Source organism: Glossina fuscipes, unplaced genomic scaffold (assembly GCF_014805625.2).
Source record: "Glossina fuscipes isolate IAEA_lab_2018 unplaced genomic scaffold, Yale_Gfus_2 219, whole genome shotgun sequence".
Classification (NCBI taxonomy): Eukaryota; Metazoa; Arthropoda; class Insecta; order Diptera; family Glossinidae; genus Glossina; species Glossina fuscipes.
In genome coordinates this window covers 395078-407869 of record NW_023998562.1, presented here as the reverse complement: position 1 = coordinate 407869, position 12792 = coordinate 395078, and the positions used below count along the sequence as shown (strand labels likewise).

General features: G+C 35.4%; 2 protein-coding genes across 2 annotated transcripts in view; one reads left to right on the top strand and one right to left on the bottom strand.

Annotated features, from left to right (window-relative positions):
• The window catches only part of LOC119642128 (activating signal cointegrator 1 complex subunit 3-like), a 4114-nt gene extending 1823 nt beyond the window's left edge, over positions 1–2291 (top strand). Inside the window, exons 2-3 of the mRNA XM_038041118.1 lie at positions 1775–1811; positions 1873–2291. The gene's annotated coding sequence lies outside the window, so the exon portion shown is untranslated. The remainder of the gene's footprint in view (positions 1–1774; positions 1812–1872) is intronic.
• A 3100-nt stretch (positions 2292–5391) lies between these two features.
• Positions 5392–12792, bottom strand: part of LOC119642132 (probable serine/threonine-protein kinase tsuA) — a gene marked incomplete at its 5' end in the record, with an annotated part of 19476 nt that continues 12075 nt past the window's right edge. Inside the window, one exon of the mRNA XM_038041122.1 lies at positions 5392–5468. Coding sequence (XP_037897050.1) covers positions 5392–5468 — 77 coding nt within the window. The remainder of the gene's footprint in view (positions 5469–12792) is intronic.

Sequence of the window (12792 nt, the reverse complement as noted above, 5' to 3'; positions counted from 1 at the left end):
GGATGGCGATTAATACTAACCAGCGCATCCCCTATCCGTAAAGTCAAAAAAAAAGAAGAGATTTGTCATGATGTCTGCAACCACTTACCTCCAGGCAGCTATGACACCGAAATGAACGAGTCTGTGCGATGCGCTGTTCTTTTATAGCCTGAGTCTCACTCGCCTGTCCTCGTGCCAACATGCTCTATGTGTTTACATCAGTTTGGGGTAATATGCTTATGGGTATGCTTAGCTTAGGTTCACTGCCGTCGCAACCTCAGTTACGACTCGCCTGATCCTACTTGTATACAACTTAAAACCAACTTACAACTAGCTTATTACTATGTTTGATCAAATAACTACTCGCTAAGGACTCAGGTACCAAAACGCGTGATTCAATCACCGTTAGGTATGTGCGTGCTTGTGCACTGAGTTTGCATGTACTTTGTGTATAGCTTATTACTATGTTTTGTTCAAGAGTTTACTCACTAAGCACTCAGGCACCAAATCGCGTGATTCGATCACCGTTAGGTATGTGAGTGCTAGTGCCCTGTGTTTGCATGTGTTTTGTGTTTTTACATGTGTGATCGTGTCTTTGTACAATGTGTGTATGCAGTTTATGCATTCTCGTATGTTCTTACTATTCCTTTCCCTACCTACGTTCAATTTTGCTTGTTTTGTTTACCCTAACGGTGCTACTCATTCTGCGCATTTTTACACATAGAGATTTTTGCTGAAGTTTGTTTTGCATGCATAGATTTCCTACCTAAGTTCTATTATGCTTGTTAAACATTTTGGGATTTTACTTGTAATTATACTTTGAGTTTTATTTAGCCTTTGCGTTCTTGAGATTCTACTAGTATTCGTACTTTGAGTTTTGTTTAACCTTCGAGTTCTTAAACATTTTGAGATTCTACTTGTGTTCTTAACATATTGATTTCTTGCAACTAAGGTTTTCTTTTATTTGGGTTCTTGACTCCGCTCTTACCTTTTGAAATTTGGATCTAAGCTTTTTTTCTTTTAATTGAGTTCTTGACTCCGCTAGTGCATTTTGGAATTTGGATCTAAGCTTTTTGGTGCCCTGGGGCTCCTAATCTGTGCTGTGGTGCGCTTCGGTGGTATTTTATACTTTTTCTTTTACACTACCCTTGGTGTGTGTTTCTAAGGTTTTAACTTTACAAGGTATAGGTGTGTGATATTATGATTTTATCTTTATGCGGTATAGGTGTGTGATATTAAGCATTTATCTGTACAAGGTATAGGTATACTTAGTGTGTGTTTTGTGATTTTATCTTTACAAGGTATCGGTATCGGTATATTAGTGTGTGATATTATGATTCTACATAGGCATATTCGCTATGCGTTTTGTACCATACATTTGATGCTGGAGGGGGGCTGCTCATCTTCTAATGAACCCCCGACGGACGTGCACGGACAGATCGGACTGGCGGGTTGCCTGCTGGAGATAAATGTCTAGGGCGGACTTGTATTTCGTAAGGAAGCAAAAACGCTTCCTTACAAGATATAGGTTAAAACATTCTGTTTTGTTCGTCTTATGATAAAGAAGCATAAAACCAGTTTACGCAGTTTACGCTCCACTGCGACTTTCCGCTCCGACCAATTTGGCCCATTTTCAAATCTAACCTGGTTGCGAAAACTTCCAAAGCTCCTACCAAATTTGAAGTCACTATTTTCATTTTTGCGACCTACAAACACCACACAGACACACAGATGAAAAGACATGGTTTAAGCAATTTAAAATTTCACGCTGATTAACCATACATATACTTTCTAGGGTTTCTAAAGCTGAAATACGCCCCCATCCTTCGGTGGTGAGTGTAAAAAGGAAACAAAAATTGTAAAATGTTTTTAACTACGCGCGCATATTTTCAGGAAAACCCGCCAAATGACACATAATTTTTGTGAGAAATTATTGTCGCACAAATGCAAACAGGAAGCCGAAATTGGCATTAGACATTGACGGGTTCTGTAAATTTAGAGTTAACTTCACGAACATAGTTATCGATTTAATTAGACCAAATGATTCTCTGTATCTATGTGTGTCCAAGAGACACCAAGAGAAATAAACGTGCATGGTAAATTAATGAATAAACAGCAAGCCAAGCAAAGACGTAACGTGATACACTGGGACCACGAGGCTTACGGACTCGATGATCGAGGATTTGACGCTAATGTTAAAGAATGCTTGGAGGCTTTACCACAACATTCATTGGAACATAAGCATGGTTGGCTGTTAGTTCTTAGCCATGCCTTGAGTAAAAAAATTGGACATCTCATCATACAACGTTAAACAAAGAATTTCGCTGAATGACAAAATTTTGTAGACGCTGTGAAAGTTATGGGTAAATTTCTGAATACAGTAATTTTTTATGAAACTCATTATTAGAAAGTATCGTTTCCATTCCAGAATCAGTGGCTTTTAGTCTGACACCAGATCAGATCAAAAAGTGGAGCTATTTGGAATTTTCCGGTGAATTAAAAAGTTCAAGTTATGCGATATGATTTTTCAAGGATAATTTTTTTTTAATAACTTCAGCCATGTCTCTGAATTGAAAAATTCATGTGACTTTTAAAGTTCACCGCAAAGGTACAGAATTATTTGGTGACGGTTTTGCCATATGGTACGCCAAGGAACATATGCAACCAGGGTCAGTTTTCGGTAGTAAGGATAATTTTTCTCTTCTAGTAGTTATATTAGACACTTATATATATACATTATCACACAGGCGACTTTCCTTATGTCTGCGATTTATGTGGGCGAAAATATGCTCAAATGTGCCTTTTGAATACGCACAAAAAAATTAAACATGATAGCGTGGGATTTAGCTGCGACTACCCTGATTGTGGAAAATATTTCACGTCATCTAACTCTTTACGAAATCATGAGTACACGCATCACAATATGATGCCCTTTGAATGTGAATTTTGTCAGCAAGGATAACCGGCTAAAGCAAAGTTAGTAATTTCTTAGTCAAATTAAAAAAATAAACGTACTTCATATATAATATTCTTTTTTACAGACTAAAGGTGCATATTAAGCGAAAACATGGTCAGGATATGAGCAAAGAGCAATTAGAAAATATGCGTAAATTTCATGTTATGCGCTCCAAAGTTAATTTTATAAAGGTGATTCTTGTCTCCGATATTTAATATTAACGAAATTATAAATAAAATAGATGTCGGTGTATTGGTTTTAATTAATTTCACGAACGATTATCTCGATGAATTGTGGGTACAAATTAGAAAAAAAAACTACAAAGCAATCTAGCTAGGAACTAAGACTCCGTACAAGAATTTTTTCAAACGTTTTATTTCCATGCTTTACTCAAGCATAAGTTTTTATGCTTGGACACGAAAGGGGACTTTTCTGATGCCAATTCAAATATCAACCAATGACTTCGCATAGAAAACATTTTTTTTATAATAAAAACTCGGTTTCGATCCAACATTTAATTAATTTTTATACATGTGCGTAAAATCTTTACTTTTTATTGTTTTTAAAGGTTACATTCTCTTAAAATATTGAAAAAAAATTAGCGTTAATTTACAATTTAAGTCAATAAAACGTTTCCTCTAAAAACGAAAAAAAATTTGCACTTTAATAACATTTTTAAGAATTAAAAAAAAACGGAATGCTCGAGAATTAATCTTTTAAATGTGTAGAATGTGTCTTATAATACATTGTAGATTGTTGTTGTTTAAGAAGAGTAAATATGTCTTTATTAATATTGCCTCTTTAATAACATTCACTTGATTACTAAAATTTTTTTATTATTATCAGCGATATGTGTGTAAGTTAATTTCATAACTGCTTCTATATTTTTTTTTTTTTTCATTGCTTGTTCCCATCATATAAGTTCGTTCGAGGTTCAAAAGTATTCAATCACGTATACTATATCATTTTGTATGAAAGAGTATCAAAGTACTTAAATGTAAATTATACCCACACATCGTGAGGATTTTTGCTGGTTGGTACTGCATTTTCCAACTGTCGCGGCGAACCAATAATTCGACGGCTGCTGCCCGGTTTATTAGAGCCTGAACTTAAACGAAATTCTAGTAAAATTCCATTTTATTCCATTTACATAATATTTTACCTTCCAAGAAATGTTTGATTTCCTCCGAAGGAGTGATAGTTAAACTTTGCAAATTTACCTCCTTCATTTCGTTAACCTCTTGTTCCACCTAAAAGGTATCATACAATTTTACTTATAATAACTATTAGTGATGATTAATACAATTATACAAGAAATAATAACACAATTATAAAATAAAATAATCCTTATTAAGAATTGAAATAAAACTTTTCTTTACTATGGGAAAAAATATTAAAGAATTTTAAAAAATATGCTGAATGGTTATATAATTAATAAATAAATTTTTTTTTAAGATTTGCTTGCAACGTAGAAGTTTACTAACAAATAAACTGATTACTAATTATTAAATTATTAGCATTATATTGAAAAATTCGTTTTAATATGCAGAAGTTTTAATATGTGAAATCCAAAACAATCAAAAGTACTTGATTGTTGCTACATTTCACTATTATTGAAAGAAGTAAGAAAACTATATTCGGCCGTATCCGAATCCTTTATAACCGTCGCCGTTACCCATCGTATACCGTCGCAGCATCCGCGATGTTTAATTTAGAGTTGACACATTCCGTTTGTCGTATTCTACCCTCCAAGTCAGTTTATTTGATACTTAGTCGATTATATACCCAAGAAGAAACGAAATCTTCAGTTTGGTGGGTTCACAATATTTAATTTAGAACTGGCACATTTTTAGACAGAGAGAGATAATGTAATTTCACGTAAATAATGTACATAATCATTTTGCTTTGTTTATCTTACGAGCAATAAGCAGAAATCCTTAAAAAAGTGAAAAAAATCACTTATAATTTTGTACAGGTGTTGTAGGAGCAACCCATAGAATATAAGGGCAAATTTGTATCATTGCATCTCTTACAGTTGATAAATAACGAACAGAAAACAAAGGTAGTAGTTAAGTTTCACTGTGGTCGTGGCCTTTGGCCGATTCACCCCATCTTCAATGTCACCCTCCTATGTAAGAATTGCCAATGTTTCTGTCGAATTTGAAGCCGATAGCATCGTTTCTGCCACCTGGGGGGCTGTTTACCACAGGACATTACATAGACAGACGGACGAATATTCTTAAATCGGTTTAGAATGTGCTGCTGATCGAGAATATATTTACTTTAGGGGTTCCTGAGCTTTCCTTCTGTGTGTCACAAACGTATCGATGAAATGAGTATATCTCATATCCTTCAGCTATGGATACGATAACGAAACAACATTAAATTTTATTTGTATGTTTAATAACAAATTGCTCAGGAAGTGAACAATTAATCCAGTATGGTGTGTATGCAGTTTAAGAGAACTTTTTTAACGTAGTCCTTACTTGTCTCTTTTTTTCGGCTATAGCGTTTTCAATTAGTGCAATTTCCTTTTCAAATTTTCAGCGGTATTATTCGATGTATCGGTATTATGAATGGCCTGATCGATTTCACTTTGAATACGCTCCATTCCCATAAGCAAATCGCGTTCAACAATTTGCCTGTAAATGTTTAAAAAATTGGAGAGATAAAAAAAAAGTAAGAAAACGCATTAATAATAACATGAATAAAAAATAAAATATACGATAATAAATAAAAAACCTAACCGATAATTATATATATATATAGAAAAAAGTTTTAGTTAGCTTTTGATTACCGTTTATTTTCTTTGCAATTTGATCGTTGTTCAATTTCGATGTCATCCATTAAAAGGCGTATTGTATTTTTGCAGTGTAACAATTCTGTTTCACAATTAGCTAATTTGGAGCGCAAGAGAACAATTTCCGATTTCAATGTCTTTTCTTGTTGCTTGACTAATTCATTTTCCTCTTCAACGTATTGCAGAGTTTGAAGCTGAAAATGTGATTGTAAAGAACAAAAATGTTGTTATTATTATAGTGTTACATAAACCACGAATGCAAATCATTGGCCTAAAGTCTAGTGCTATGAAACCAATGACGTTAATATTGAAATAATTTAAAAAATATCATCGTCTTCTTGTCAAGTAAATATCGTTAGTGTTCGATACATTTGACGATTAAAAAGTCGGAAAATCGTTATTCAAATACTAAAATACCTGCTCGCTACCCTGTCTGAATAACTGATCGACTAAGGTAATTTCTCTAGATATAGCCTCCAATTCCTGCGTTTGGTCGTGATCTTTAGTTTCCAAATAGAGTATTTCGGCGTCGTACTAAAAGTAAAAATTTAGCGATAAATGAGCATTGCATCAATTTCAATTACCATACTTTATTCAATTCCGATTGTTGAGCATTGAGTTTCTCGGGTTGGCATTTTATCAATTATAATAAATCATTAGATTGCGTGGCCTGGAAAATGCTTTCACTTTCATCCATGTTCGAGGGTATAACTAAATCGCTTAAACGGGAATAATCTACTATATCATAATCTCCTTCACTAGAAGAGGTTTGCACATCCTTAGTCGTCATAACGCCCATAGACGGAGATAAATTACTTTCGGTGCTATTGGTGTTAAATGTGCTGTTAAATTTTGTGTGTGTGACTGTTGATTAAGTTGCAAAGGGCTGTTGCGCGGCGGTGGGGGATCGCGATAAGGCGGTGGAACCAACGCGCCATTAGCCGATATTGTGGTAGTCTGTTTATATAAATCGTCGAGTGAATTATTATATTTATATAATTGGCTTGAATTGCCATTGAATATATCTAGGAGATTTTCATTGGAAATTACAGCTGTTGGGGGAAACATTATTTCAGCACTTCCTCCCAAATTATGCTCTTCTGATAAGGGGACTGCCATGGTACCTCGTAAAAGAAGGAGAAAAAACCATATCTTAACACATGCCTGTATACAAAATAGTGTTTAAGAAAATAATTTTTCAGCCTCATTTAAATCTAAATGGGTTTCAACAGAAAACCTTACGCTTTAATAGATGAATAATTTTGTTCTTCTTCACTTCATGGCAAAGGTTTAACGCGTTAACGCGGTTGCCATATTTTGAAGGCAAATCTGTTCTCAACATACCTCGATCTAACGCATTTCGCGCTTCTGCCAATTGATTTACTGTTATGAGCACCTAAATGTTGATAAATGTTGTTGTTGTTGTTATTGGTAATACTATTCGTTTCTTGATAAGCACCATTTGCAAGAAAATCATTGTTGTCACCATCAGCACCACTTAAGCGCAATTCAATAGGATTTGGACGAGATTTTTCATGGCGTGGAACTAAAGGAATATGTAGCGACGGCGATGGCTGCGATTGTTGGCTGCTGTAATGTTGCTGCACATGTAGTTCGTTGTTCCTAAGATTGCTACTTTGAGGTACACCCTTAACAATGCCCACATTTTCCCATTGTTTTACTAAACTAGCAGATGAAGCACTACGACAAGAAAACAACACTTTTAAAAATTGACCAGGTCGGGATTTTATATATCGAGTATTTCGCTTATCTAAAAGCTTTTTTCAATTCCTTGGCACGCTCGTGAGCTGTATTCAAACTTAATTCCATAGTTTGATTTAGAGTTTGTTGGTTATCGATTTCGTTGTTGTTCCAGCGAACACGAAATCTACTTTAAATTTTCCCCGTTATATTACCCTGGCCCCGTATTATTTGTGGCTGCTGGTGTTTATTTCTCAACCGCATAAGGTGTATTATTAGGTAGTGGGTATCATCCTACTATCCATACGTGTAAAAAAGACTGCCTTTGGCTGCAAATTGAAATGAGAGAAATGACGTCAAAAAATAAATTATAGGCGCTTATACATTACAGATTTATAATTAATGAACGATTTGTATGTTTGATATCTAACATTTATAGTCAAATGAATGAATCTGAAATAATTTGACTAATATTGGTGGAAAGGAAAAAACGTTGTTACATATTTTCTAAAGACATTGATACTATTGTAGTAATACATAAAAATTGTTTATACAGAATGTTTTTGTAAAATAATTTTGAAATTTGCGAAATGAATTTGGACAATATCTTACCTTTCGTAAAATTTTTTTTAAAGATATATCGAATCTTTTATCTTACGTTAAACAAAATTTTAATTTATTGAACACGTTTCTGTTCAAAACCGTTTTGTCAAAAACTTAAACATATCTAATTTTTAGATGTTTTTTGCATAAACGAGTCGACTTGTGTTCAGTGTAGTGCGTGTTTTCTATTCGTCTGCGTTTTTTCAATTGTTTCGGTGTTTTCGGTGTTTTTGTGTATTTAACTTCTGTCTTTTCGGTGTTATTGCTAAAACTGGTTAACGCGGATATCGCGTATGTGCTTTTGTTTCGTCTATATATAATAAAAAATAGAAAACAAAAAAACAAAATAAAAAAAAAAAAAATTGAAAACATTTGACACTTTTCTTTAGTAGTCCCCAACCTTCTTGCACAGTTCCCAAACCTTTTCAAGTGAGTGGTTATTTCAAAAATAATAATAAATAGACAACAGTAAGGCATAATGGCCCCGGGGCCGCCAGACAAAAACCCGAATAGATTTTATCTATTAAGTGATACATCCCCCCAAAGAAAAAAAAGTAAAAAATCAGATTTTCCGGTGTTGCCGATCAGCGATATAATCCCTATTGATAAAAAATATATTGTTATTTCTTCAACGGATGCTCGAATAACAATTTCCCAAATTAGCCCTTTTGCTATAAAAAAAGCTCTAGATAGCATTACAACATACATCGACTCGATCTCGATTCTACGCGATGGGAATTTACTGGTCCTCGCTGGGAACCCGCGCGCAACCGAAAAACTAATAAAGGCCAATTCTTTAGCTAATCTATGTGCTATTTCAGCTAAACTACATGAGAAACTTAACTCGGTTCGAGGCGTAATTTATGCCCCTTGCTTAAAACATGTGCCGGAAGATGAAATTGTTCGCGAAATGGGCATTCAAGGAGTGACTGAAGCATATAAATTAACCAAACTGAATGATGACGGAAAAACACGCTCTCCTACAGGAAGGATTATTTTAACTTTTGATCGCTATCGATTACCGCGAACAGTTGATGTGGCGTGGTATAAATGTAAAGTAGAACTATACATCCCAAATCCTATGAGGTGTAAAAATTGCCAACGCCTGGGTCACACGGCAAAAAGATGCACTAATGCTGCATCTTGTGCTAACTGTGGTCATCCTCCACATACTGAAAGCTGTACCCGTAGTTTCTGCATAAATTGCAATGATCAACACTCAGCGTTAGACAAACAATGCCCACGTTTTGTACAGATGCGTGAAATATTAAAAATCAAAACAGAAAATTACTGTAGCATGGGCGAAGCGCGACGCACATATCGGGAAAGAAATCCATCTGTAGCCCATGGAATTGGCAAAAGTAATACCTATGCTGCTGTTGCCTCGCATATCGAGCCTAGTAAGACTTTAACTGCAACTGCTTCCAATGAAAAACCTGTTCCACCATTAACCAAAAATTATATTGCGAAACCAGTTACATCACTTGCCAAAGATAATATTGAAAAAACCAAAGCAACTGCAAATATTGAAAAAATTAAAACAACAACACATATGCTAAAATCTAATATACCAAATTCTCCAGAATCTTCAGCTCTCAACTTTACTCAACATATCACAAGTGGTAATGAATCCATTCTTTCATCCATTAATCAACCTTCGAAAACCAAAGCAACTGCAAATATTGAAAAAATTAAAGCAACAACACATATGCTAAAATCTAATATACCAAATTCTCCAGAATCTCCAGCTATCAACTTTACTCAACAAATCACAAGTGGTAATGAACCCATTCTTTCATCCCTCAATCAACCTTCAATTTCAAATTATTCACGTGCGCCAACCCGTTGCGCTTCAAATGTAGCAAATCACCTAAATACAGATTATTCTGCTGGTAAGAATAAATCATTCACGAAAAATTCCTATAGCGACCTTCTCGACGGAGACGCTGACATGTCAACTTAACCCTCCCTCCACTCTGCTTACATGTCATTACAATTAAATAAAGTTTTTAAAATTCTACAATGGAACATTAAGGGACTTATTAATAATTTTGATGAACTCCGTACACTCATAAGTGATTTTAATCCAACCTTTTTATCGGTTCAAGAAACCCATTGTAGAAGCTCTTTTAATCCTATTCCACCCAAATCATATACTGGATACTTCACGAATGCTGATCAAAACTCATATTCCAAACAAGGAGTAGGTGTTTTTATAAAATCAAGTGTACCTCACAAACGCATAAATTTAAGCTCAAATATACAAGCCGTAGCGATACAAATAATGTTAAATATAAAATTTACAGTGCTTTCGCTCTATATTCCACCTTCGCAATCGTTTTCTCGGCAAGAACTCTACAGTTTATTCTCCGTACTTTCCCCCCCATTAATTATATGCGGCGATTTCAACAGCTGGAATACCATATGAGGCTCAACAGTGAACAACACCCGCGGTACTGTTTTAGAAAAGGCCTTTTTTCAAAGCAACCTTTGCGTTTTAAATGATGGAAAACCAACGCACTTCTCAACTCATCATACTTTTTCACATATTGATTTAACATGTTGCTCTCCATCACTTCTTCCTTTGGTGTCCTGGTCTATTTCTGATGATCTACATAATAGTGATCACTTTCCAATCATAATCGATCTTAAACTTTCAACGTCCTCTGCTACTCCAGCAAAACAGGCCAAATTCCTCCTAGATAAAGCGGATTGGATCAATTACTCCAACCAGGTGGAGTCATTTTTGAATTCAAAGCCATTTAACGGAAACTGCAACCATGATGCTGCTATTATGTCTAAAGCGATTCGCACGGCTGCTCATCTTTCTATTCCGCAATCCAACACCTCTTTTAAACGAGCTAGGGTTCCTTGGTGGAACAACACGCTTTCGTTTTTGAGGAAAAATAAAATGGATCTATGGCACCGCTTTAAGAGATGTCCTGATCAAAATCACTTGTTATTATACAAAAAGGCCAATGCTCTATTCAGGAAGGAATTACGGAAATCAAAGGCACTTAGTTTCGAACTTTTCTCGAGACGAATCCACAGAAATACATCAATGAAAGTTGTCTGGAACAAAATCAACAGACTTAATGGGACTTCAAACCTGAACGAAATTTCTGCCATCTGCACACCCAATGGAACTTTAACTGACGCAGATGAGATTTCTAATTACTTTGGAAAAGTGTGGTGCGAATACTCCTCTGACAGCAACTTCTCCAGTGCTTTCATTGATAATAAGAGGACTCCAATATCTCCTTCAAATAATATCGATAGATGTGCCATGTTCTTGGAAAATTGCGTATCTACCTCAGAACTTGGAAGTTGTCTCTCCAATTTGAAGGGGAAGACACCTGGTATAGACCGCATCTCATACCAAATGATCAGTGCTATGTCTAAGTCTAGTAAAAAGAAATTACTGGACCTATATAATACGGTATTTATGACTGGCCATATACCCTACATGTGGAAACTGGCAACAGTTGTTCCAATTCCAAAGTCAAAAAATGTCTCCATCGCATCAGATTATCGCCCAATTTCTCTTTTACCTTGCCTCTCTAAGGTATTAGAGAAGATTATGGCATCTAGATTATCTTGGTTTCTTGAGTCCAAGAACCTGATAACAAAGCAACAAGTTGGTTTCAAGCGGGGTAGAGGGTGCATCGACGCTCTGTTACATATTGATTATTTCACAAGCAAAGCAATTTCCGAACGAAATCACGTAACAATTCTCTCAATTGATTTCGAAAAAGCATTTGATAGAGTTGGTCTTCATGTTATCTTAAGACTCTTGAAATCATGGAATGTTGGACCCAAATTCTTCAACTACATCAAATCATTCATGTCGCATCGGCGGTTCAAAGTTAGAATCAACAATCATCTTTCTGATTCCTTTCCGCTAATGAATGGCATTCCGCAAGGATCTCCTCTCTCTGTCACGCTTTTCCAGATCGCTTTCAACGAAATTAGCGAAATTCTTTGCCGTGTACCAAGAGTGGAACATTGTCTCTACGCGGACGATGTATACATTTTTACAAAAGAAAAAGACAACACGAAAGCAATCAACATCCTCGAATCTATTGCATGTGAGATCTCCACATGGGCAAACTCGTCAGGAGCTATAATCTCTATACAAAAATCAAAAAAAATGCACATTTGTCGAAAACAAATGTGCGATGCAGGAAACCTACTGATGCATATTAACGGCTTACCAGTACTAAATGTGCAGACGCTCCATGTTCTCGGGCTCACGTTTTCAAACAATTATCGTTGGAAAGCACACTGCCTTCGTTTAAAAAACTCCCTTTTAACAAGGGTAAATTTCATATAGTACGTTGCTTGGAGAAGCCATGCGCATATTAACACTATCGCTTATCTTACCAAAATGCTTGTGTTAAGCAAGATTGACTATGCTTTGATAATTTATGGCAATAGCTGCAAATCTAATATCAACATCCTTAAACCGGTCTATCACCAAGCCGTTAGAGCAAGTTGTTATGCTTTTCGGACGACGCCCATAAATAATATTATAATTGAAACTGGTCTCCCAACCTTAGAAAATAGACTGTATGAGTTAAAAGCTAAAATAGTCCCTAAGCTTCTTAATTCAAACAAATCCATTCTCGGTGATGACGTAAGAAAGGTTATTATTGCGAAGAAAATTCCTAAATCACCATCTGCAATTGACCATTGTTTGTGCATCGCAAAGGAATTGAACATTCCCTTAAAAATTTCCCGCTCTTTTGGTGTT